This window comes from Tetrahymena thermophila (assembly GCF_000189635.1).
Source record: "Tetrahymena thermophila SB210 genomic scaffold scf_8254073, whole genome shotgun sequence".
Classification (NCBI taxonomy): Eukaryota; Ciliophora; class Oligohymenophorea; order Hymenostomatida; family Tetrahymenidae; genus Tetrahymena; species Tetrahymena thermophila.
The window spans coordinates 5043-31007 of record NW_002476041.1 but is presented as its reverse complement, the minus strand read 5'-3'; the positions used below and the strand labels follow the sequence as shown (position 1 = coordinate 31007).

At 19.6% G+C, this 25965-nt stretch overlaps 8 protein-coding genes across 8 annotated transcripts; 1 reads left to right on the top strand and 7 right to left on the bottom strand. All coding sequences in view use genetic code 6, as the record gives it.

Annotated features, from left to right (window-relative positions):
• Positions 1-443: 443 nt before the first annotated feature.
• TTHERM_01232250 (hypothetical protein) lies at positions 444-3238 on the bottom strand (the record flags this gene model as incomplete). The annotated part of the gene is made up of 8 exons (XM_001026061.1): positions 444-508; positions 674-699; positions 1018-1086; positions 1548-1637; positions 2079-2267; positions 2443-2532; positions 2947-3063; positions 3156-3238. 8 exons carry the CDS (start codon positions 3236-3238, stop codon positions 444-446), a joined length of 729 nt encoding a protein of 242 aa, XP_001026061.1.
• A 3491-nt stretch (positions 3239-6729) lies between these two features.
• TTHERM_001232232 (kinase domain protein) lies at positions 6730-9790 on the bottom strand (the record flags this gene model as incomplete). Its single annotated transcript, XM_012800581.1, has 13 exons — positions 6730-6754; positions 7095-7184; positions 7279-7368; positions 7436-7525; positions 7594-7683; positions 7865-7954; positions 8194-8283; positions 8493-8582; positions 8751-8840; positions 9012-9101; positions 9249-9338; positions 9624-9679; positions 9728-9790. 13 exons carry the CDS (start codon positions 9788-9790, stop codon positions 6730-6732), a joined length of 1044 nt encoding a protein of 347 aa, XP_012656035.1.
• Positions 9791-10312: 522 nt separating this feature from the next.
• Positions 10313-14097, bottom strand: TTHERM_01232230 (cyclic nucleotide-binding domain protein; the record flags this gene model as incomplete). The annotated part of the gene is made up of 14 exons (XM_001026059.3): positions 10313-10403; positions 10635-10724; positions 10880-10969; positions 11171-11260; positions 11381-11470; positions 11967-12056; positions 12155-12241; positions 12418-12513; positions 12696-12785; positions 13001-13087; positions 13223-13312; positions 13565-13654; positions 13953-14002; positions 14059-14097. 14 exons carry the CDS (start codon positions 14095-14097, stop codon positions 10313-10315), a joined length of 1170 nt encoding a protein of 389 aa, XP_001026059.3.
• A 673-nt stretch (positions 14098-14770) lies between these two features.
• TTHERM_01232220 (transmembrane protein, putative) lies at positions 14771-16254 on the top strand (the record flags this gene model as incomplete). The annotated part of the gene is made up of 3 exons (XM_001026058.2): positions 14771-15282; positions 15336-15607; positions 15791-16254. The coding sequence occupies 3 exons, from the start codon at positions 14771-14773 to the stop codon at positions 16252-16254; spliced, it is 1248 nt and encodes a 415-aa protein (XP_001026058.2).
• A 760-nt stretch (positions 16255-17014) lies between these two features.
• TTHERM_01232210 (tetratricopeptide repeat protein) lies at positions 17015-18875 on the bottom strand (the record flags this gene model as incomplete). Its single annotated transcript, XM_001026057.2, has 2 exons — positions 17015-17035; positions 17145-18875. The coding sequence occupies 2 exons, from the start codon at positions 18873-18875 to the stop codon at positions 17015-17017; spliced, it is 1752 nt and encodes a 583-aa protein (XP_001026057.2).
• Positions 18876-20937: 2062 nt separating this feature from the next.
• On the bottom strand, positions 20938-21162 carry TTHERM_001232203 (hypothetical protein; the record flags this gene model as incomplete). The annotated part of the gene is made up of 1 exon (XM_012800580.1): positions 20938-21162. The coding sequence occupies one exon, from the start codon at positions 21160-21162 to the stop codon at positions 20938-20940; it is 225 nt and encodes a 74-aa protein (XP_012656034.1).
• On the bottom strand, positions 21163-23184 carry TTHERM_01232200 (hypothetical protein; the record flags this gene model as incomplete). The annotated part of the gene is made up of 7 exons (XM_001026056.2): positions 21163-21219; positions 21952-22186; positions 22260-22355; positions 22536-22625; positions 22676-22762; positions 22890-22979; positions 23105-23184. The coding sequence occupies 7 exons, from the start codon at positions 23182-23184 to the stop codon at positions 21163-21165; spliced, it is 735 nt and encodes a 244-aa protein (XP_001026056.2).
• A 1720-nt stretch (positions 23185-24904) lies between these two features.
• Positions 24905-25624, bottom strand: TTHERM_001232199 (transmembrane protein, putative; the record flags this gene model as incomplete). The annotated part of the gene is made up of 1 exon (XM_012800579.1): positions 24905-25624. One exon carries the CDS (start codon positions 25622-25624, stop codon positions 24905-24907), a length of 720 nt encoding a protein of 239 aa, XP_012656033.1.
• Positions 25625-25965: the final 341 nt, after the last annotated feature.

Genomic DNA, 25965 nt, shown 5'->3' with positions numbered 1-25965 from the left:
CTTTTTGAGATAATTATTTATGTATTCCATTCATTTTTGAATACAATTTTTTCAAAAAATAAGAATCTCAATTTTTTTAAAATATTCAAATTTAGTTTTTTCAAATCTTTAATTTTACCATTAATTACCTCATTTATAATTTATAGAAATCATGGTTTTAAGATAAATCTTTTTAAAAAATTTATTTTTCTAAATAAGAAAATTTATGAATTTATGAAAAAGTAGATAAATAAATTTTTGTTCATTATGTTACTTAATTTATATAACTGATATTCGAACATTTAAATAAAACTTTTATGGAACTTAAATCTTCACAAATTATTTGTCATTTATTTTCAAATTTTATTTGATATGTTGTGTTTTTGAGATTTTTTCTGAGATAAAAAAAATAAAACTAGCTTTGCAAATAAATCAAAAATATCCTACTTTCTTTGTCATTCTCTTCATTTTTAAGATTATTTATCTTAACAAAGTTAACTAACTTTAATTTTTTATGATCTTACACTCCCTATTTATATTTATTTATTTATTTAAATTTATTATCAAATTTAAAAATTAAAAATAATTTAAATGAATAAAATTGAGGATTTAATATTTATTTTGCTAATATTAATCCTAAACTTTAATAAGTTAAAAAAAATATAAAAAAAAAGTTTTACTAAATAGTGAGTACAAGAGTATTGAGATAAATACACTTTCCTAAAGCATAAACAATCTTTTATAAACCTTCATTAGTAATTTGATTTTCACTTTTGATTATTTATTAAACGTAAATATTACAATTAAATGGAATAAAGAAGAATTTTTAATCAAGTTTAAAATTAAAATACAACTTTCAAATTTAAAAATAAGGAAGAAGTGTCTAGCTATAATATTTTAATTGATCAAATTGATGTAAAAAATAATAATTGACAAAAAAAATAAAAATATTAATTTGACTGGCTAAAATAAAATAGCATTTAGATTTTTGTTTCAATTTGATAAAATAATTTTTACTCAAGAATTAGTTTTAAGTACTTAAGATAAGTGCATCTTTCGAAAGCTTAAGATAATGCTAACGCTTAGTCTTTATCTAGTCCACAAGAGCTATAAGTTTATATAATATAAAGCTTTAATTGATAAATATTTATTTGAAAATTAAAATTATTCATAATATCTATTTTAATAATTAATTATTTGATTAAAAGAACAATTCAATTTTCAACAAATTAATCAGGCTTTCATTTCTAAATTTTTTTTTTTTTAAATTAATCTCTAAAATTTTCAAAAAAATTTATTACTGAAGTTCAAGTTCGAGTATTGAGAGATTAGTAAAATTTTATAGAGCAGATGCTAAATTTTTAGTGCCTAAAGCCCCTATTTAATTGTTCCTTTTAAATATTTAAAATTAATATTATATCATAGAAAACTATTTATTTAAACCAAGGAAATGTTCAATTTCAAATATTAAATTAATAAAAATGATTAAAAAAATTCAATAATACTTAAAAAACCTCCATTTTTAAGCTTTTTAAATAACTCAAGAATAGAAATAAATATGTAATTACTTGATGCAAAGTTTTAAATTTTTGAGATTAACACATTTAGATAGACAAGAAAACAACTATGATGAACTACTTTCGCAAATTATTTCCTCACTTTGAAAAAAATAAATTTTAATTAAATAAAAAATTAGAAAATAAATAAAACAAGATGAATAGGTAAATAAAATAAGTAATTTTTTTATTAATCTATATTAGAAATAAATATAGTTATTTTATTCAATTTTACCTCAAATTAATAGAAAAACTTTGTAATTTCAAGGGATTTTTAAAATCAAAACTTAAATTTTATACTAAAGCATCATCATTGAGTTTTTTAGTGCTTTTTATATTTTTATTATTTAATTATTATTTTAATTTACAATTTGAAAAATTTTAAGTATGAAATTAATTTAAACAAATAAAGAAGTTAAAATTAATAAAAATAAGTATACTGTAGATCCCTATTTATTTATTAATTAATTAAGGATCTGTCCTAACTTTTAATTTATTTTTTGATTAAAGCTTGCCATAAATAATATTCTTTATTTATTTTACTTTAATTAATGAGGATTTATAGTAATTAAAATATAAGATTCAAATTCATTTAAGATATTATTAGTATATGATTAAAATCCATAAGAGCCAAACAAAATTATTTACTTGAGCTGTAGTTGTAAATTTTAAAGATTATTATTCTTTGAAATAGTAATACACAAATCTTATATGCCTTCTTCATTTAATTGCCTTCAATTTGTAATATTAATTAAAAATTAATATCCTTAAGATGAAAATAAAAATGCTAAAAGAATAAAATGAAAGTAGTGTAGTTATGCTTTAAAGAAAAAAGTAAGTCTTAGATTCAGAATTTTATGTAAATTTATAACAAAAATTATCAAAAATATTTTAAATTGGTTATTACTCTAATTAGAGAGCTATATCTGAAAGATTAGTGCAATTTGCTAACGATAGACCAAAGTCTGAAATACCATCTTATTCAATATAGTTTTATCTATTTTATATTTAGGATAAATAATAATTTTTTTTTATATAAAAAAACAAGAAAATCATAAATTTCAATTTGATGAGTAAATATATTAGATAGATAGATTTATTGATTGATAAACAAATAAATAAATGAAGTAAAATCAATTTTTAAATTAAAAAAAATAAATTATAAATTTTTTACTACAAATCTATATTCAGATATTTTAGTTTAGTATTTTGTTGCAAAAATTAGGCTAATTCTAGAAGAGTATCTCCATAAATTTTATTTTTTCTTTTTTATATTTACAAAATATTTATTTTATCCTTAAATATAAAATTAAGTCAATAAAAATATTAAAATATGATGAATGAATAATGAATAATAAAGTTTTTATATTTTTGGTTTAATTTTGTTAAATAAATTGAAAAAGTTGCTTACTTAAGATCAAGTGTTAATTTTGAGATACTAATGCTTTTTGCTAGACCTTCACATAAACCTTTAATTTCTTCAGCTCCTAATTAATTTTCGCTTTTTATTTAAAAACATATAAATTTTCTATTTTAATTAATTGATTATTATATGAATAAACAAAACTATATTAAAATTAAAATATTGAACCTCAACGTCTAAAAAATTTCCTATTTTACCTTAAGTTTAGAGCTAAATCATAGAGATTTGTTAATTTAGCTACGCTATTTCCTAAATCTAGTAGTCCTTTTGCACCAATCATATTACATCTATTATTACATTTAATATATTTTATTAAGGATTGATCAGTGGAGAAACAAAAAAAGAATAGGAATCAAATTTATTAACATATAAAAGTTTATTCAATTTGTTTAAATTCTTTGAAAGAATAAAATTAATAATTATAAGATGTTTAAATTGATCAAAAAAACTAATGAATAAATTAGGGAAAAAAATTATTTATAACAAATAAAAGTTATTAATTTAGGTTTTAGAAAAAAATATAAAATATTACTCAAAGTTTAGTCTTAGCTATTAGAGATTTGTAAACTTTTCTAAAGTAAAGGATAGGATTTAAGTACTCTCATTATTAAGCATATACTATGGCATATATTAACTAGATCAATTAATATTTAATAAAATTATATTTAATAAACTTTCTCAAATAAATAAATAAGTAAGTAAATACTAAGTTTGTATAAAAATATTAATATCTTTTATTATTTTTAGGGGGAAATAAAAAGTAATAATGCATTTTTTCAAATGTTAATAAATCCTCTCCCTTAAAACGCTTTAATTTTTAAACTTTGTGGAATAAATTTATGAAACTTCCCCCTTAAATAAAATAGAAATGACAATTATCTGATTATTTTACTTTAAAGATAGAGTCAAATTTTAGAGCTTTGATTACTTTTCAATACCAGAGCATAAATTTTTTACACCCTTAATGCCAAAGTCATTGTAACTTTTAATTATTTATATAATATATTTATTAAGCAATGCCGAAAAAACAAATTTTAAGAGAAATATGCAATAAAGACAAAGTAAATTATTATAAGATAAACAAAACAAATATTTAATTAAATAATATTTTACAAAATACTTAGATCTAAATTCAAAAGATTACAAAATTTTGCAAGATATTAACCTAATTCTAAAATACTACCATCATAACAGCTATTACTTTTATTATAAAAACATAAATTTGTGATTTTTTCTTACTTTAAAAAATTTAATCAAATAAAAATTAAAATCTTATCTTATTTATTTAAATTATAAAATAGCAAAATAAAATAAATTAATCTTCTTGTAATATCAAGAGTATGGAAAAAGGAATATAATTTTAAAGAAATAGAAAACTAAAAAGCAATAATAATCTTTTTTACCGAATGACAAGTTTCAAGCTTGATAGTTTATTTAATTTAGCTAAAGATGGAATTATGGACGAAGCTTCCTTCTGATCAATATAATTTCTGTTAGTATATTATTACAAAAATTAATCAGTTTGAAAAATTCAAAGAAGAAAATTAAAAGGATTAATTTAAATATAAAAAACTTATTAAAATTTAAAGATTCACTAAAATAGCCTGAAAAAGTAAAATATTATAAAAAAAACTTCATTTATTATTATTATTATTATTAAAATAAAACAATTATCCTTACAAGTTAATAGATAGATTTTCTAATTTAGAACACTTTCCTATAACTAAGCATAAACGTTATAATTCACTTCTACTAAGATTAAAACGGCTTTTAAATATTTTAATATGCACTTATTAGTTAATTTTAAAAATGTAATATAAAATAAATGAGAAATAAATTAATATTATGCTGTAAATTCTTTTATTTATGATTATCCCAACATTTAATTGTTTTAAATTCATCTTTAAAAAAAATGAAATTTGGCTATAATATGAGATTTAGTTTTATTTTTTATAAAAAATAAAAAATTGAAGTATGTTTTGTTCATATCAAGCAAATAAGGAATAAAAAAAATATTATTTAAATTGTATATAAAAATAAAGAACTAATTTAACTTCACATTAAATGATAACTATTAAAGTTAAGAACATTTCTTAAAGACATTCCATAAGTTTGATACATCCTACTCTTTAAATTCTGAATATGTATACCTATAATCACTATATTTGTAAAAATTAATAATTTAGTTTATTTCAAAAAAAAATAGTATAAAAATAATTGAAAATTAAGGAATCAAATGAAATAGATTAATTATGTATGTAGTATTTATGTGAAAAGCTTATTTGCTTGTACAAAAAGAAAAATATTAAATAATAAGAGTGACTGAATACTAGGTAATATTAAAAAATAATAGATAAATATTCAATAAATTTTACTTCAGCTCAAGATCTAAATGAGTAAGATATTATAGAGGAGAGTTTAATAACTAAAAAAAAATAATAGATTAGAATATAAAATAACAAAAAAATTAATTACATCTTCAATTTTTTTTCTTAAGAGAAATCTTTATGCCATTTTTTTTAATTTTCAAATACAGAATTTAAAAATGTAGGTAATGAAAGTATGTTAGAAATAATTAATTAATTTTATGCTATTATGCTATTTATGGCAGGTATTATATATATATATTTCTTTTCTATGAAGACCTAATTAAATTTATAGAGATATCAAATAAATAAATAAATTAAACATATTTTTATTTTTCTATGGTTTTTTTATGAATACCTAATTAAATTTATTTATTTATCAAATAAATTAATTAAGTATTTTTCTATATTTATCTATATAACTATTTCTTTCTCCTAATTAATTTTGTTTTCAAAATTAAAAGTTTATTAAAATTCTTATCAATTAAAAATGTTTCTGTTACTTACTAATTTTGATACAAAAGATAAATTACATTTGTTTTACTATATTTATTTAGTAATATTCAATAAATTAAAGGAGATATCAAATTAATTTTACATATCTACCATAACTAAGTCATAATTTTTAGATAAATTAGCTTGAAGACAAACAAACATCTTGCTCCATTTAGATATCAAAAATTAAATCTTTAATTAAGAATATTAGAATAATTTTTGTATTGAGTTTTCTTTTCTAAATAAATTAAGGAAGCACTTTAGATAATTAAGCAAGCACAATATTATTTTTATTAGCTCTAACTACCATTAATAGGTTGATAATTAATTGCTTCTTACTATCTAATAATTTTTAACAATAAAATATCTTTTTTCAAAATAAACTTGACAAAAAAATGGTTTTTTCATCAGTGTAAATACTAGCTTCTTTTTACTAATCTCTATTTGTTTAATTATTAATTTGTCTTACAATACTCTTTTTTAAATAATAAGTTACAATATTTAAATTTTATATTATTAAATAATCACAATAACTAAAAGAGCTAACTACTAGTATTGGCGCTAATACTAATCATTATAATTATATAAAAAAAATTATTATAAATCTAAAATCAGGCTCAATATGATAACATAATATATAAAATTTATCAAAATAAAAAATTTTTTCCAAATATGAAAAATTTTTAATTTAAAAAAATAACTCAATAAAAATAATTTATTAATTAATTAATACATATTTTGAAAATTATATTTAAAATAAATTAACAAACAAACACATTAAAAAAAAAAATTATTTATTACTTAGATATATTAATTACTTTTAACATAAAAATATTTCAATATTTCTTAATTCTTTCAACTCAAATTATTTAAGTAAAAATTATTTTTTTCTACACTAATTTATTGAATTTCATAAATTTTGAGATAAGCTTTTACTTTTCCAATTCATCAAAATTATTAATGCTTTTAATTAAAATTAAAATTTAATTTTGTTAAATTTTTGTGTTTGTTTTGTTTGAATTAGTTAGTTAGTAATGGTCTAGTTCTAAAAATTACTATCCTTATCAAACCTATTAAGCCAATTAAAGTATTTAAGAAAAATAAATATTCAATGACAAAAGTTCTCAAAATAGTTGAAATATTTTGCTTTTTGTGATGAAATGTGAATATCATTTTAAAAAGTTGAATGTACAATTTTAACAACTTATTAAATTTTATTCTTTTAATAAAATATACTAATTCAAACAATTCTAAAAATTCATTTTGATATTTTACTTGAAGTAAATATTAAGTTCATATAATTTAGAACATTTAAGTAACCCAGAGCATAAGCTAGATGCGCCTGTAAGAGCAATGTTGTTCTCACTTTTATTTATTAAATATAATAAAGATGATTTGAAAATACTTTAGTATTTTTTATAATAAAACACAAATCTCTTTTATTTTAAATTTTTATTACTGTAAGTAGATTTTAAGACTGCAAAGATTGGAAATTTTTGATAGGGCAGAACCTAAATTTTATGCTCCTTCTTCTCCAATCATGTTTTTTCTAAAATTTATTTTATTTATTAAAGATAAAAAATAAATAAACTAAATATTTAGATTAGTGGATTTACTGTAGATTAATGCTTAATTGCGAAATGGCTTGATTATGTTCCAAAGGAGAAAATAAACTAGATATACTACTTCCACTAATTGCATTTCCACTTTTTTAAAATGTTTATAGCCAAAATTTATTTTAATCATTCTAAATAATGAACAATTAATTTTTTACATTAGATTTATATTAAAATCTGAGAGGTTTTTCAGCTTAGCTAAAGAATTTCCGAAATCTGAAATATCATCATCTACTATTTTACTTTTTCTATTAAGTTAAAGAATAATCATTCAATCTTTACTGATAAAAATGTTTAAAAAAATTTATTTTAAAGCTCAAAAACATTTTTTTAAAATTTTATTATTTGTTTATCTCTTAAGAGGCTATAGAATATTATATGTCCTTTACAAATATAAAGGAAAGCAATAATCATTTATTATATCAATACATTAAATTTAGAGCAAGTTTTGAAAGTTTAGCACAACCAGATAATCCTTCACATAATTCAGCTGCACCCTTTGTTCCAATATTGTTTTATCTTTGATAAAAAAAATTATGTTAAAGCATCTTATAATTTATTAATCTGAATTTTAATTTAAACTAAAATGATTTTTTAATAATTTAAATAGCCAAAAAAAAAAAATTTATGCTTGATAAATTATCAACAAACAAACCACTTCTTATTAATAAAAATAGTTCAAGACTCAATGTAAAAGCTAACAAAATAGATCAGATTTTTTATTAAATTGAGGATAAAATTTAGAAAAGTATTTTTACGGAAGATCAAGTTCCAAAGATGTAAGTGAGCTACATTTAGATATACCAAGACCTAAACCAGAAGCACCTAAATGGCCTATATTGTTGCTACTAAATATATTAAAACAGTTATTTAATATTATACAGCAAACAAAATCTATATAAATGCAATTAAAGTCTTATTAGGCTTTGCTTAGAATCAATATAATTAAAAATTATGGATGCTAATTCCCCATATTAATATTAGCTTCTTTAATTTAAGTTGATAATATCTCATTAATTTCTTTTAACAAAATCTTAAAAATTGTTATGATATTTACTAGAAGTTAATATTTAAAACTGTGAGGCTTGAACAATTAGCCAAAGCAGAGCCTAATCCAACAGCACCTTCATTTCCAATATTACAGAATCTTTAAATAAAACAATTTATTTTAATAGAAGCAATCGTAAATTTAAAGAATTTTCTCTCAATAACTTTTAAAAATTATAATTTAAATCGCATTTTTCTTGAAATAATTCTAAGATTTTTAATATCTGTCTTGAGAAAAGCTAAAAAAACATATATCAATAAATATTACTAAAAGTCTAATGTCAAAATAGATAATTTAGAGCAATTTGCTATTCCTAAAGAAAGATCTGATACTCCTTTTGACCCGATATTATTAGAGCTTTCAATTAAATAAAATAAATTTTACTCATAAAAAGTATTTAAACTATTAATAAAAATCTTTAAATAAATAAATTAACTAATAGCTTTATTCTATAAATAAATTGATTAAGTTATATATTAAAACTTCAAGTAAAGTATTTCAATATTTTAAGATGTATTGTAATGTTACCCTAAATGTAAATTCAATTGTTGAAGATTTTTGCAATTAGATAGGGAAGAGCCTAATTTTTAAGCACCAGTGAAACTAATTTTGTTGTAACTTTTAATTAATTTATTAATTAATTATTTAAATAAAGACTTAATGATTAGAATGGAGGAAATAGATTAATATTTTGTTGCTTTAAAGTTAACTAGCGCAATTTTTTTGCTAAGAGTTAAAATTTAAACAAACTAAGTACAAAATTACTTCAAAATAAGAGTCAAATTAGATAGATTGGAGCAGTTTTCTAAAGCTAGACCTAAATTTTAGACATTTTAATCTCCAATATTTTGGTTTCTTTTATATTATATTTCTCATTAATTAACAAATATTTAATAATTTTCTCAATCTTCAAATAGCAAATAAAATATTTTTTAGCAGGGTCTTAATTTTAAGAAGTTATATATTTTTTTAAAACTACAAATTGCTTAAAATATTTGCAGTTTTTTATTTTAAAAATATGGATTAAATATAATTAATGAATGAATCCCTGTTATTTTAATTTATTTATTTATTTTATTAAGTATCTAAATTTGAAGACTAGAAAGAGTATTTTTTTGTAAGTAAATAAATATGATATACCCATAATCAACAACCAGGTTAGCCTCATTAGAAAATGAAAAGTTTAGTTACTTTTGCTATAAAATAATAATAATTAGTCATAATTTGTAAGACTTTTTAGTTACTTCTTCTTAAGCGTTATAATATATCACTTATTGATTCTATTTTTATTTTTAAGAGTTACCCATTTTCTTTTACTTATTTACTTATATCTTAATTTTAAGCTTTAGTCTAATAAATTATATATTCTAAATATTAAGCCCTTTTTTAAAGTTAGACTTATTTACCAATAAATGACGCAATTTATTTATTTAATTTATTTAGGTTACATTTATTTATGTCTAAAAAGTTTAATTAAATTTCAATCTAAAAATAAGTAAAAAATACATTAAAATCAACTTAGTTTTAAAAATAAAATATTTCTTTAAGCTAAAAATATTCATTTTAAAATTCTTTTTCAAGTAAAAAACTTAAAAAACAAAAAAATATTTTATTAAATTATGAAAAAATAATTAAGTAAATAAATAAATAAATTAGTAATAATTATTATCAATTTATAGTTTTTGTTGTAATTTAAAGTAATTATTTATTTTTTTAAATTGAATGCAATAATATATGTTAGTTAATAAAAAATATTCAAGCCGTAATTAAATGTTTTATATTGAAACATAAATATCAATTAACAAATTAAGTAAAGAGATTAGCAGATATCATAAGTACAATATTTTCTATGTTAATCTTTTTCCTTTTAAAATACTTTTTTTCAATTTAGCCTTCTGAACAGCTCCAAGAGAGTTATAGCTTTAAAAATATTAAAAATAAATAATCATTAATTCAAAAATTAGAAATTTTTCTGAAACAAATAAACTGAAATAATAAAAAATGTTAATTTTTATTGTGAAAATACTAGTAAAAAATAATAAATAAAATATCCTAAATTAAAATTTCTTTATTTTTTCATAACAAACAACTTTGTTTTAATTTTTTATTCTTAAATTTATTGTAAAAAAGGATATTTTTTTTTCTGCTTACTTAAAATCTAGTTTGAGGAATAATAGACTAGGATAATGAGCTATAATATTACCCAAAGATGATACGTCTTAGAATCCGATATTGTTATCACTTTTATTAAAAATAATTAATTTTATTCCAAAAAAATTGAATTATAAATTAAAATCTATGAAATATCCAAAATATTTTTAGAGAAGTAGATTAAATTTTATTAATTAATTAATTATCATTAATTAAGATCTAAAAAAATCAAATTATAATTTTACCTCATGAATAAAGACAAAAATTGAAGCTTCATGCAGTGAGATAGAGAATTACCTAAATCTAATGTACCTTTTGATCTAATACTATTCGTCCTTTTTTTTTTTAATTTAATACATTTAACATTTTAAATTTGTTTATAAATAATAAAATAAATTTGAAAAAATAAAAAAGTAAAGAGCAAAAAGAATAAAATAGCTGAAAAACTGCCTGCCTTCATTTTTTTATTTTTTAATTTTAAATTGATAGGAAATAAGTATTAAAGTTTTATATAGAGCTGATATAAGTATTTTTACTAAAGTTCAAGCTTTAAAGTTATTAGATTTTTACACTTAGCTAAATCAACAGCTAATTATGTAGCTCCATCATCACCTATTTCATTCTTCCTTTTTAAATATAAATAAAAATTTATTAAAATGATATAAATTTACAAATAATTATATTTATATAATCAATTCTTTGAAGAAATAATTTTTTGTTTTGTTTTTTTAAGAAATATTTTATACCTTATGGTGAGTTCTAAATGAGAGAGATTTGGGATTTATGCAATTGCAGAAGACACTCCAGAAACTCCTTTATTTGTGATATTGTTTTCCCTATTTATTATTTCAAAAAAATTTAAGATATTTAATTTCAAAAATATTATTTAATATTTTAAAATAACATCATCTAATTTATTTATACAAAAGTAGAAATTTTAAAATAAATATAGAGAGAGAGAGAGGGTTATAAAAAATTTCAATCAAAATTTTTATAACTATTTTGTATTTAAAAATTTTATTAAATCAATAACATTTATTGAAATTGTTTTTGGAGCCCTCTAAATAAAAACTAAGACTATATCAAAAAGCTTAAAAACAAAAAAAGGGATAGCTTTATTGTTTATCAAATTGTGGGTCATTAAGTTTAGGTAATTAATTGATTATTAAATTAAATAATAGGCTAAAGGTTAAACACAAAACTTAAAATCTAAATAAAAGGAAATTTATATCTCTCAATCTTAGTTTATAGAGTTCAAAATCATTTGGTTTTATATATATAATTGACTATAAATGATAAATTTTAAGGAAGAAACTAAGTCTATTCATTTACCTGAGATCAAGTATCAATTTAGTAATCTTAGAACACTTAGCTAACCCTTTACCAAAGCCTAACGCTCCTTTAGGTCCAATTTAGTTATCCCTTTTAACGAAATTCATATTAAAAAAGCATAACATATTGATATTTGAAAATAATTAAAACTTAATCAAAAGAAAAAGTAAATAAACAATTTTTTCTACGCTATTTAAAGCTTACAAAAATTGATATTAGCCCAGCATGCTAAAGCAGAACCTAGAGAAGCTATACCCTCATCGCCAATTTAATTCCTTTTTATATAAATTAACAATAAATATCTAACAAATGAATAGTATTTTTAAAATAAAATAAATTCTCAATTAAAAAAGATAATTAATTAGTAAAAACTTTATTAAATTTTTTGATAGCTTATAAAATATGCTAAATATAATTACAAATTAATATGAATTAAAATGAACTTTCTTACTTATGCTATAAATCAATTGAAAAGCTTTAGAGATTCTTACATTTAGCTAAGTTAGTAAATAGACCTACAGCTCCCTTTGATCCAAGCTTATTGTAGCTTTTTTAAAATAGTAATAAAAAAAATTTTTTTTTTAATTTTGAAGTAATTAGTTATTAACTAAAATAATAAAATTAAATTTCATGAAAATAGCTAAACATTTTAAGTGTTTGCATAAAAATAAATAGTATTTCTAAATTTGTGATTCAAATAAACAAATTAAATCAACTTTCTTTCTTTACCTTAAATCTAGATTTAATTCTTAAAGGTTTGGGCAACGCGCTAAAGAAACACCTACTTCAGTTGCTCCTTCTGCTTCAATTAAATTACTTCTTTTTAAATTAAGCATTGAAAATAAATCTAAAATGAAGTAAGTAAACAAGTAAATTATATTTTGAATAAAATATGTGACTTGGTAGGTATTTATTTATTTCTTTAATCGATTAATTAATTATTAAATAAAATTAAATCAATTAATTTGTATTGAAATTTAATACTTTTTATTCTCTTATTTTTGTTAGTTTGTAATATTAATTTGATTATTTACCCCAAATTATACACTAAATTTTTCAGTGAAAAGCATTGTAAAGCAAAATTAAGCCCAGTTAAGCCTATATCAGCAATGTTATTTTCGCTTTTAGGATATTATTCATAAAAGATGATCAATATTATTAATATTAAATTAAAAAAATATTTTTAGCAATTTAAGTAAATAGTTCTACTAAAAATAAATCTAGGAATAAGTAAATAATTAACAAATTATCTTTACTAAAGAGAAAGTTTTAAATTTTCGATTTATCTACAGTTTGCTAAATCTAATCCCAATGCTGATACAGCACTGCTACCGATAGAGTTAAATCTAATATAATATTATTAATTTTATTTTAGTTCAAGATAGGTAAAATAAATAATGTTTGTAAATAAATGAACATGTAATTATTTTAACTAATTATTTAATTAATAAATGAATGAATGAATGTATTTATGAATAAATTAGAGATCAACTCGGAATTATTAAGGATTTATTCAAAATATTAAATTGTTATATTGTTAGTAAAATTAATATAAATAATCAATTCTAAATTTAAATTTTTAAATAAATTGTACATACTAGAGTTATAGATTCAAACTTTTCAGATTCAAGCATTATGCCAAAGCAGGGCCTAATATGGAAGCACCCTTTGCTCTAATCATTTCTCTTCTTTATATATTTTAAAATTAATTTGAATTAAATAAATAAAATAGGAATATAATAAAAAATTATTATTAAAAAGTGCTATTTTTAAATAAATATTAATATTTATTTAATAAAGAATAACAAACTAACTAACCAATTTTTCACAAGTAAAAAAACTAAAAACAACTTGAATATAAAAATGGCTTTAGGATTATTAAGAAATCATTTTAAATTTTATTAGCTCAGAGGCATTTGCATTTTCTTACTTATTTTGAAAATTTAATTTGCCTATTATTGAAAATTTATTTTTAATTTTTATTACATAAGAATAACTTCTAGATCAACGTGAGTTGATAATGAGGACTAAACAAACTTTTTTTTCAGTAAAAAATGAATTAAAGTTATTATTAACTAAAATATCAAGTTACATCGTCTAGTTCTTTAAATATTTATTTTTTTATGTCCATTTTTTTATTTTAATATTTTGCCTTTAAAGAAAAATAAATAAAATTTGATGTATTTTTAATTACAAATAAAGAAATTAATAAATAAATAAATTGATTAATAAGTAATATTTATAAATTAATATTTAAAAAGCTTATTCTATTTAATTTAAATAATCTATATCATTTTTTACATAAAATAAACATAGTTATTCAGTTATTATTTACCCCAATAAATCAAAAAATTTTCTCCAACTAAAGCTAATTAATTTAATAATTTATTTATTTAAATGAATGATTTCTGTCTGTACCTAGATAGTTGGCAATATTTTAATTTTAGGATTAGCAATATATATTTTTAGAATAAATTGATTTTTAAAATATTTATTTATGTATTTATGATAATTTCATTCTATATTATATCTCTATTAAATAAATGTAAAATATTAAGTAACATCTTAAATTGAAAAACGATAAACTTGTAATAGTTAGTTGACAGTATTTAGATGGATAAGTCAATAAATGAGTAAAAGGATTGATTGATAGATATTACTTAAGTTAGTTGTGTAAACAATATAAAAATTTAATTTGATTACAAAAATATTCTTTACTTATTTCTAAAGATAATAAGACAAATAGCTAGATAGATAAATATAGATAAAAGTTAATAACAATATTTTGAATATTTTAAAATAAAATGACTGATTTTTTTAAGCAAACGTATGTTAAGCACTTTATTTGGACATAGGCATAGGCTTTAGTTTCTTTTATATTTATTACTTACTTGCTTATTTCTGGAACTAGTGTTGCTTGGCAAATATATCACTGGATTGCTGTTTTATTTTTTTATATGTTTATTCAATATGTTTTAATTTGGCATCCTGAAACTGACATGACTCGTACTTTAAATGCCTGTAACTGCATAATTTTAATGATTTGCTTGCCTACCTTTTTGTATTTTTATTTTGCTATTTTATTACCTGCTGCTGAAACAACCGATTTAGAGTTTATTTAGGTAGAAAAATGTGTAGTTTCTGGTATTACAAAGACAAGTTTAGATGGTAATGAAGCATATTCTCTTACTTACATCAATTTTGTTTAAAATGGCGTTTCATACCTTGGATCAGGATGTTTGACTAATTAGTATTAAGCAAATTCACTTAATCCAATTCCTCCTTATAAAATTTTAAAAATGAATGACACATTTGAGTAATTTAATTCAATTCAATTTTATTTAATTTCTACTTATTTTTTTTTTAAAGATGTGGCCCAGGAATTGTAGATTATCCTAAAGGAAACCCATTTAATAACACTAATGTAACTGATATTTCTCATAGATTTAGAGTTTTAAGAGCAGGAGGAAGTGGTGGTGGTCATGGAGGAGGAGGGGGAGGCCATAGTGGGAGCAGTCATACAAGTAGTCGCTCTTCTTCAACTAGAGAAAAATATATAGATACTAGACCATCAAACAGAATCCACTCATATGACCCAGTCTATGGTAACAGATATCATCCGTATCCGTATTATAGCACGAGTAATTTTATTTGATAATTCAAAATGTTAACATTTTATTTCTTTCTAATATCTATCAAAGCTTTTTTATAATAAAAGCTATTTGATTGTTAAAGCATTTAAAATGAGATTATAATAAGAATAGTTTAATTTTAATTTTTATTTAACTTACTAATAAATACTTATTTATTTATTTATTTGATAGATACCTATTCAACATGTAAGTAGTAATATACGTTTAGCCAAGTAAAATTGCCTACTTGGTTGTGTTCGAATGAAAATAGTAATTTCAAAGATTTAATAACTCCAAAGACTTGTTGGGTCCATTATTACAATGTGTAAACAGGATATGCTCAATAAAACTCGAAAAGTAGATTAAATTAGAGAGAGTTAAAGGAATTATCTTTCGTGACTTTTGAATACCCAATTTACTATCCAAAAAGAAGCTTTAGTTTTATAATAGTGTTTGTATATTATCCTTTAATTTTAGCACTGAATAGTATATTCTAATATACTGCAAATGCAATCGTCTTAGGGCTTTATAATGAAGATAATTAAGCAGAAACAGATTAATTGAATGATTTAAAATAATTTGAAAGTTATTCAAAAAATAGTGTGGAAATGCCTTTGTTTAACTAAGAATAAGCATAAATTAGACCTCAAATGTGAAATTATTACTGTAATTATTTAATAAATAATTATGTAAATGATAAATTATTTATTTTTTATTCTATTTTAAAAACATTTATTTATGATAAAAAAATTAAATGTACTAATTTGCTTCACAAATATTCTATGTTTTTATAAAATAATATAATTATTGAGTTTAAATTTAAATAACCAATTTGCAAACAACAATAAATACAATAAATAAATAATATTATAAAGCAAATTATTTTACTGAATATGGTGAAATAAAAACTATTCATTATTGATATTTAAATTTTTTACAAATAGTTAAGACTTTTGATATTATTTGTTTTTTTTAATGAAAAACACTTAATTTAACCATTTTTAATTATTCATTTTAAATTAAAATCTTTGTTTTCAATTTGAATTTTTCAAAGATACTTTATTAAAAATAAATAAAGTTAATGATTTTATTAATTTTTTACATATTTTAAAAATTAATCCAAATTTAATTGCAAAAATAATTAAATTTTATCATTTAATTAATTGATTTATTTTTTTTAAAGTTTAGAGAATCTTATTCTAATCAACTCTTAGAAAAATTAAATTTATATTTTGAAATTAAATTATTAATCTTTTATATTTTAAAAATTAATTCAAATTTAATTGCAAAAATAATTAAATTTTATCATTTTTATTATTTCATTTATTGATTGATTTTTTTAAAGTTTAGAGAATCTTAATATTAACAAATAAGATTTTTTATAAATCAAACAATATCAAATTTATAAATTGTTTCTCAATTTTTAAATAATTTTATCTATGTTTTCAAAAAAATAAGGAATATTTCTAAAAAATAGCAAATAAAATTCAAATAAGAGCAAATTAAATTGTATTTAATCTTTCAACTATTTTTATTAATTCTACACTTTTTCTTCCTGTTAATCTTCTTCTTCTTCTTCCTGTTAATATCCTTCTTCTTCGTCCATTTCAAGTTATTTGAAAAATAGGTAATCATTTTATAACTCCTTCTCTGATTCAATAATAAATTTTATTAAATAGTGATCACTATTTTTTAAAGCTTAACTAAAATGCTCCTAGGCTTTTATTAGCTCTTATTATTCAATACACGCTCTTGCTGCCCATAAATGAGCTTCAAAGCATTTAGGGTCTTCATTGATAGCTTGATTAAAATAATTAATTGCTTGTTTGATATTAATTTATTCAGCCAGACAAATATCGCCTAAATAAAAAAAGGCTATTGAAGTTTTAGGATTTCGTTTGATTATTTTTTCAAGAATTTCTTTTGCTTCAAAGTATTTTTTTTGTCTTTTATAAACATATGATAAATTTAAACTTGTCTAAATATCTTCAGGATGACTTTACAAGCATTTTACTAGAATTTATTCTGCTTAATTAATATTTTAATCAGATAAATAAATAATTGACAGGGCATTAACTACTTAAGGTTCTTCTTCATTATTCTTTAGATATTCTAACAATTCAAGTTCAGCTTCTTACCACTTCATTTAACATAAATAATTTAAGCCTAATAGTTGATGTATAATTTAAATAGAAGGATTAATTTTTAAGGCTTCCTTTAAATGTAAAATTGGGTCTCCTAAATATCTAATTTTTTAGTATAAAATTGCTAAAATCAAATGAATAAGATAATTTGTTGGGTTTAATTATTAAGCTATTTGATAGCATTCTGACGCATTTTGATATTTTCTTTGCATTTCATATGTTTTTCCTAGCTCTAAGAAAAAATTTTTAGTATATACGTCATTCATTTACTTTTAATTATCTTTGCTCTAACTGATAAGATATTGAGCCTATTCTACTTATTTGATTAGGTTTTCTGCTGTTGAGTCCTTTGGATTTATTGCTAGAGCGCTTTTAAAGCATTTATCAGCCTCTTCCAGCTTTTTTTAAGAAAAATACAATTTCCCTAAAAGAAGAAAATCTTAAAGCGATGAAGGGTTTAGCTAAATGCACTTGTGAAAAAGTTAAATTGCTAAGTCAAAATTACCTAGAACCATATTACATTTAGCATAGTTAAAAATGATATCATAGTTATTTGGATTTAATAATAACGCTTTTTCTGTACACTAATGTGACTTTTCATAAAGCTATTGATGAAAGTAGATATATCCTAAATTCTTGTAAGCTGCTGCAGAGTTAGGATATATTTTTAATGCAGTTTCATATTAGTGTTTAGCTTCTTCAAACTTATGTTAAACTAGAAGTATTGATCCCATATAAAAGTTTGTTTCAAAAGCCGTTGGGTTCAAGTCTAGAGCTTTTTGAAAATTATTTTAAGATACCTAAAACTTGCCCTAAAGGTGATATACATTTCCAAGTCCAATAAAGCCTTAGTAATTTTTTTCATCTTTTTCTATTACAAGCTGAAAACATTCCTCTGCTTATTCGAGCTAGTTTCTGCCTAATAAAGTATTTCCTGTCTCCAATATAAAGCCAATGTCATAATTTCCTTTTTTTAGCTCTTCCTTTGACACAGTATTTAAGTTAAATATGTTTTAATTTCCTTCTTGAGACTGACTCTAAGTGATATAATTTTATTTTTGAGCAATTTAGTGATCACTTTTACTATGATTCTGTATACCAAAAAAGTGATTATAAATGTCTTTTAGCCTCATTCTTTTATATATTTTAGTTATTATTTATTGTAATTAATTAAATAATTATAAATATTTTTGAATACCCATATTTTAATTTAAATTAAATCCTACCTCATTTCTATCATTTCATTACCAGAAAAGATTTTAGTAAATTCTAACTTAGTTTCAATTTCAAAATAAAAGAAAATAGAATGATAGGTTTAGAAAGGAAAATTTTCATTATCAGAAAAGATAAATAGCTGATAAGAAATTTTCTATTAATTTATTTTAATCATCAAAATATTTCTAATTTGAGATTTGATATAGCTTATGCTAAAAGTATGAAATTAGTTAATATGAGTATGTACATTACTACTCTGAGAAATTTGTTTTAATTTTTTATTTATTAATATCATTTTATTTATTTTTTTAATAATCTTGACAAAAAAATTTGATATCTGAAATTCATTTTTTAAATATTTTTTTTACAAAAATATATGATACTATTTATTTCTTTTATTAAGAAATAAAATCTGATAGATACTATTTATTACTCTACTTAGATGAAAATATTGAAATTTATTAATAAAAAATGACGTTTAGTAAATTGTAATTGAGTTTCAATTTAAAAAGAAAAGAAAATAAAATGATAGGTTTAAAGATTTCTTTAATTTTACATCTTTTATACAAAAGTATCAGTAAAAATCACGTATTTAATATAGTAAATGATGTTATTAAATAAAAAGACAAATTTTCATTATCAGAAAAGATTAATAGCTAATAAGAAATTTTTCTATTAATTTATTTTAATTATTAAAATATTTCTAATTTTGAGATTTGATATGGCTTATCTCAAAAGTATGAAATTAGTAAGTTAATATGAGTATGTACAATTTTACTATGAGACGTTTGCTTTGAACATTATTTATTAATATCATTTTATTTATTTTTTTAATAATCTTGACAAAAAAAATTAGATTCCGAAATTCATTTTTTAAATAAATTTTTTACAAAAATATATTATAAAATTTATTTCTTTTATTAAGAAATAAAAATCTGATAGATACCATTTATTACTCAATTTAGGCGAAAATATTGAAATTTATTAATAAAAAATGACGTTTAGTAAATTGTAATTGAGTTTCAGTTTAAAAATAATAAAAATTAAATGATAAGTTTAGAGTTTTCTTTTATTTTACGTCTTTAATACAAAAGTATATGTAAAAATTGAGTATTTAATATAGTAAACGAAGTTATTAATAAAAAGACAAAATAAGTAATAAATCTATAATAGATTTTTTTTGACTTTTATAAATATTCTGCAAGTCATAAGCTAAATTTATCTTTAAAAATGGAAATTACTTTATTTATTTAATTTTCCATTCTCAAAATATAAGCATTAAATGTTGTTAAAATAAATTAAATTTTATTTTAGAATATTTATCTTATTTGTAAATTACATTCTTTATAAAGTTTTTTATATTAATTAAGATATTTATGATGAAAAGCTTAATTAAAAGCAAAATATTAAGGAATGCCTTAAAATATATATTATGTATATATAATTTTATTTTAAAAATTCTGAATACTGAAAATAAAATAACTTAAGAAAATATTGAGCTTTCTGATGTATAATTAACTAAATCTATTATATATTTAATATCTTATTTTATTTCAACCATAATACTTTATCTAACTAAAGTTTTATATTATTCTAGATAAAATAAGAATACTTATTTAAATTATTATCCGTTTTGGACAATTTTCCCATTATATAGCAGAACTTACCAATAGAAACAATTAATGTTATTTTATTATAATATAAGATAAATAAGTAGTAGTGAGTTAGAAATTTTTGTAATAGGCAAATTGGTATCATAAGGATAAAAATAATTTTAGGTGAAAATCGTTTTAATTAAAAAAAAGATACAATATATAATTTGATCCTTATTATAAAAAAATTAGTGCAAATATAATATATTAAAAATTATATTTAAGTCATTCAATTATCATTATCACTTTGCTAAATAATGAAATCCAGTTCTGTATCTTCACTTCATTATCTTCAGGGTGATCAGAGTTTATCTTATCAAGTACATGATCAATTACATTTTTTTGACTTTGTTGAATTAAAATTTTTGAGAGCATCGAACATCGAAAAGAGTTAAATCGAGTAACTATTTAATTTTATAAGTGGGATTCTTACCTCTTAAGTCTTTGATTTAACCCATGCAAATTCAATCGGACTATGTTAAGGGTGATAAGGAGGTAAGTATATCATTCTATACTAAATTTAAAACCTTCTTTTCCCATTTTATTCAACCATTCATTCTATAATTGTAGGAGGTGGTTCACAGTTACTTAGAGTCATTAGTTTTAGTTCCTATTTATATATATTTTAATTAAATTAGATATCAATCATTCTATTATAACCAATCCTTTAATTCAAATTTCTTTGCTTTGTAAGGATTAAATTTTTTTTCATATACAACTGTATGATAACTTGCTTTGTCTAATAAATACTATTATAGATGGCTAAGTTAAGTGATTCAAAATACATTCATCCATTAAAATATTGGATAAAGTTTTCTGTGTTAAAATTGAAGTGATAGTCACCACCTACATTTAGGATTCAAAAACCAGTTGATCCATTCTGATATATGTTATTCTATATAGTATAAATTTTTTTGGAGGGCTCTGGAAAACTTGTTTAAAACGACTAAAATATTAATTTTTATTTTATTTTAATCAGTATTTACAAAATAAAAATATATTATTTTAATTTAAAAATAATAATACAAAAACATTTTTAATAAATTATTTAAAATTAATTAATATATTTATACTGAAAAGCTTAATTAAAACAGAATATTAAAGAATTTAGCCTTATCTATTTTGTATAATATTGTATATTTTTATAAAAACATTCTAAATATTTACAGTAAATAAATAAAATACTTACCACTTAATTAAAAATTTAATTTTTTTTTTTTGATAAACTCTGTTTTTATTTCATTTATAGTTAATAATATCAAATAAAGATATACAAAATGAGGATTTCAGGTATATTTATTTTTTAAAATGAAATAATAATTAAATTAAATGTCTTATTTACCTTATATTTAGCTAAAAAACTGTTAGATTTTTCAATTAGTTTATCTAAAGCACCAAAAATAGAATATCTTTTTCTGATACTATCTAATTACTTTTTATTATTAAATTTAATACATATTTATTTAGAATTTGAAAAATTTAATTACAAAATTTAGATATTAAATAATACAAGGTTACTGCAGTTTGCTAAAATAGGCAATAAACTCATCAAATCTTTATTTTCAATATGGAGTACACTATTTATTAAATAAAATTTAAGTTTGGATAATTTTTTTAAATGAGGAATTGATATATTTTTATAATAATTACCTTAAATTAATAGTTAATCTTTATAATTTTTTCATTTAAATTATTGAATAGCATAAATTTTAAGCTTCTTTTACTCCAAAACAATAAAATTTACTACTTTAATAATTAGAAAATTTGAGTTAAAAATAAGAATAACAACGAGATTTGATTTTATTTTAATTTGTTAATTTTAATAATAATCAAAAATAATTTCTCAATTTAAATTAAAATTTATTTTATTTTTTACTTTCATAAAAATCTAAACAAAATAAAACTATAAAATAAATAATATTTTACGAAAAAAGCAATTCCAAACTTATTAGATTCAAACAATTTTTTAGCTTAGATGAAAATTATTGTAAATACCTATTATCAATCAGATTTATGCTTTTTATATTAAATTTTGATAAGCTTTTAGAAGGTTAAAATCACTTTACCCAAAATCTATGCTTAAATTAATCAGATTTTTACTAATTACTAAAGCTGCAAGGCAAGTATCATCATAAATGCCAATTTTATTGCTTCTAATTAATTAAATAAGATAAATTTAATAAAATAAATTTTTTCTTTTAATAAAAATTATAATTTTTGAAGTTTAAAAAGTTTCTTTATAAAATAGCTAAAATGCATCTAATAAAAAAAAAATGTTACCCTAAAGCAATTTTAAAAGATTTTAAAGTTAAATTGTCTGCAAAGGATTGACCTAAAGCAAGTATTCCTTCATCTTCTATTTAGTTATTTCTATTAAAATTAAAAAAAAATTGCTTTAAATCAATAAAAAAATTCATTAAGATGAAGCATGTCAAATAATGAAGTTGATAAATTATATGCTGTAAAAAATGAAAGAATAATCAAACTTAGCATACCTCAAAATAAGAGTTAAATTTTAAAGACTCTTAGACTTAGAAAGACCTTATGCAAACCCAGATAAACCTTTAGAACCCATTTAACTGTTTCTTTATAAATTTAAGAAGTTAGATATAATAATATTTTTTTTCATCATAAAATAATAAATAAATTAGAATAAATCATAGTTAATATTTGTAATAATTTTATAAATATTTTCTAATACTCTAACCAAAGTTCAAGATTAATTAAATTTGGGCATTCACATAAAGAGCAACCCAACAAATTTACTCCTTTTTCTCCAATGTTATTCCTACTAATTAATTAGAAATTTAAAAATATAAAATTATAATAAGTTGTTTTAAATTCTAAAAATTTGAGGAATTTTATAATATTTTTCTAATTAGTTATGATAAGTAAAAATACAATTTGTATTTTAAATTTCGAGATTTGAAATATTAATTTAAAATTACACAATCAATAAATTTATATATTTATAAAAAACTTTTAATTCAGATAAAGAAGATATTTACACCAAAATACTTTCTACATTCCCTTTCTCTCTAAATTATATTACATTTAGCAAAAAATGAGATTTAATTATATTTTTACTTTAACCATAGAATTAGAATTTTGAGATTTTAGCACTTTGCTAATGTAAAACCTAAAATTTATTCTTCAAACTGTAGTAGATCATTTTCTCTAGATTTAATAATAAACAAAAAAATATATTTTGTCTAAATTAGTAATAGCTCAAATTTACTTCATTTGTAATCTTAAATTTGTATGATCTTTTAAATCAGAATTTTAAAACTTTTTTTGATAAAAAAAGTGTTTGGATATGAAATTTTATAATATTGACTACATCTTCGAATTTATAAAAAATCTCCTAAGTTTGAATCATTTTCATTTTTATTCAATCAATAGTTTTCTGATTTACCAAATTCTAAATTTACAAAAATTGTAATTAAAAAAATTTAAATTTAATTTATTATAAGAATATATCAAATTATATTATTTTACATTTTTAACTATTTGATAAATTCTTTCTGAAAACATAAAATTGAAGAATTTTTAAGCAAATAAAATAAGATTTCTAAATTCTTGGTGAAATATATTTATCTACAAGAAATTTAGCTTTAAGAAGAAGAATTAATTAATTATCAATCTTTGATAGATAGCCTAATGAAACTATTGATTTTTATAATTTAAAAATATAAAATATTTTAAACAAACAACTTTTTCATACTAAATTAATTGGTTGATTTAAAAAAATTAAATATGAAAACTGATAATTTAATCATAAAAATATAGGCTAAATTATTATTTAAAAAATTCTAGTAATTATCTAATTTTAAAATTAATTATTTTAATATATAAATTTCAACAAACATATTTATAAAATATAAAAAATTCATAAAATAAAAAAATTATTTTCTTATTTTTAAAAATTTTAATGAATATTTATTTAAATAAATGTTTCATTCATTTAGAAACTTCTTAAAAATAAATTAAATCTATACAGGTTTAGTAATTATCATTTTTACCAAATTGTATTGCTAAAAAGTAAGTGCCATCTTAATTTAATTTATAGTCATCATTTATTTCATTTATGGATTCATAATCAGGATAATCTAAAAATTGTACCTTTTTATTTTCTAAATCTATTCTCATTTCAACAATTTGATCCTTCTTAACTTTGTAAAAAAGTCTACCTTAAACTACTTTACCTCCATAGGATGAAATACTATTACAAAAAGCCTTTGCTAAATGAGTACTAGAAAGATCTTCACTAGTATCTGTCCAATCCATCAAACCTATCATAAAATAATCTCCTGCTTCATCGTTAAATTTAAATCTAGCTACATATTTTTTTTGTTTATTTAAACTATAATTAAAGTAGACTTAACCTCTAACACTTGAATTGCTTTTTTTAATTGATATCTTTTTTTGTTCTTAATTTTCTTCATATTCTATCTGACGAGATTGATATGAATTGCAAAAAGAAAGTTTACCAAATAGCTTATTTATATCATATGAATTGCCTAAGAATTTATCAAGCTATAATGTTTATCTGATTTCTTTACTGAAATTATATATTTAAGATTATATTGTTTTTTTACATTGATCAAAATCATCAAATTTATATATTTCTTCTAAAGCTAGTTTTTATAACTATTCTTATAAAAGTTCTGTGTTTTTATCTTGATATTTAAAATATTCTGAAATAAAAGATTTTAATTCTATGATCTAACTCTCTATATTTCCTATATTAAAGTTTGTAAGCGATTTTAGCTTATCTATTTGAGAAATATTTTTATAAAACTAAAGGATCTCTTCTTTCCTTTCTCTAAAATTGATTACTTATTAAATTAGCTTTTTCTTCTCTTGCGATAAATGATTCGTTACTTCCTTGATTATTTTATCAAATAATTCCTGTATTTGCTATATTAAAATGGAGTCTGATTTCTAAAAATATTTTATCTACTTTAGCAAATTATTATCACTGACAGGTGGCCAATTAAAAAAAACATAATCATCAGAGCATAATTAAATTGTTTATAAAGAAATGAATTCTTTCAAATAACCTTCTTCAATAGCACATTCATCACACTTAAATTCTACAGTGTTCTCCTATGAAACCTTAATAAAATTTACTTTATGATTTTCATGGATTTCACAAGAAATACCAGTTGAATCTTCAAATATATCCATTTATTTTTTTTAAACTTATTTATTCTTTCTAGCTAAAATATATATTAATCAATTTTTGTTACACAATAAATATCTTTTCAAATTTTATTAGAAATTTAATAGATCAGATATAATCATTTATTAGAATATCTAATATTGACTGACAACAATCAATATGGTATTAAAA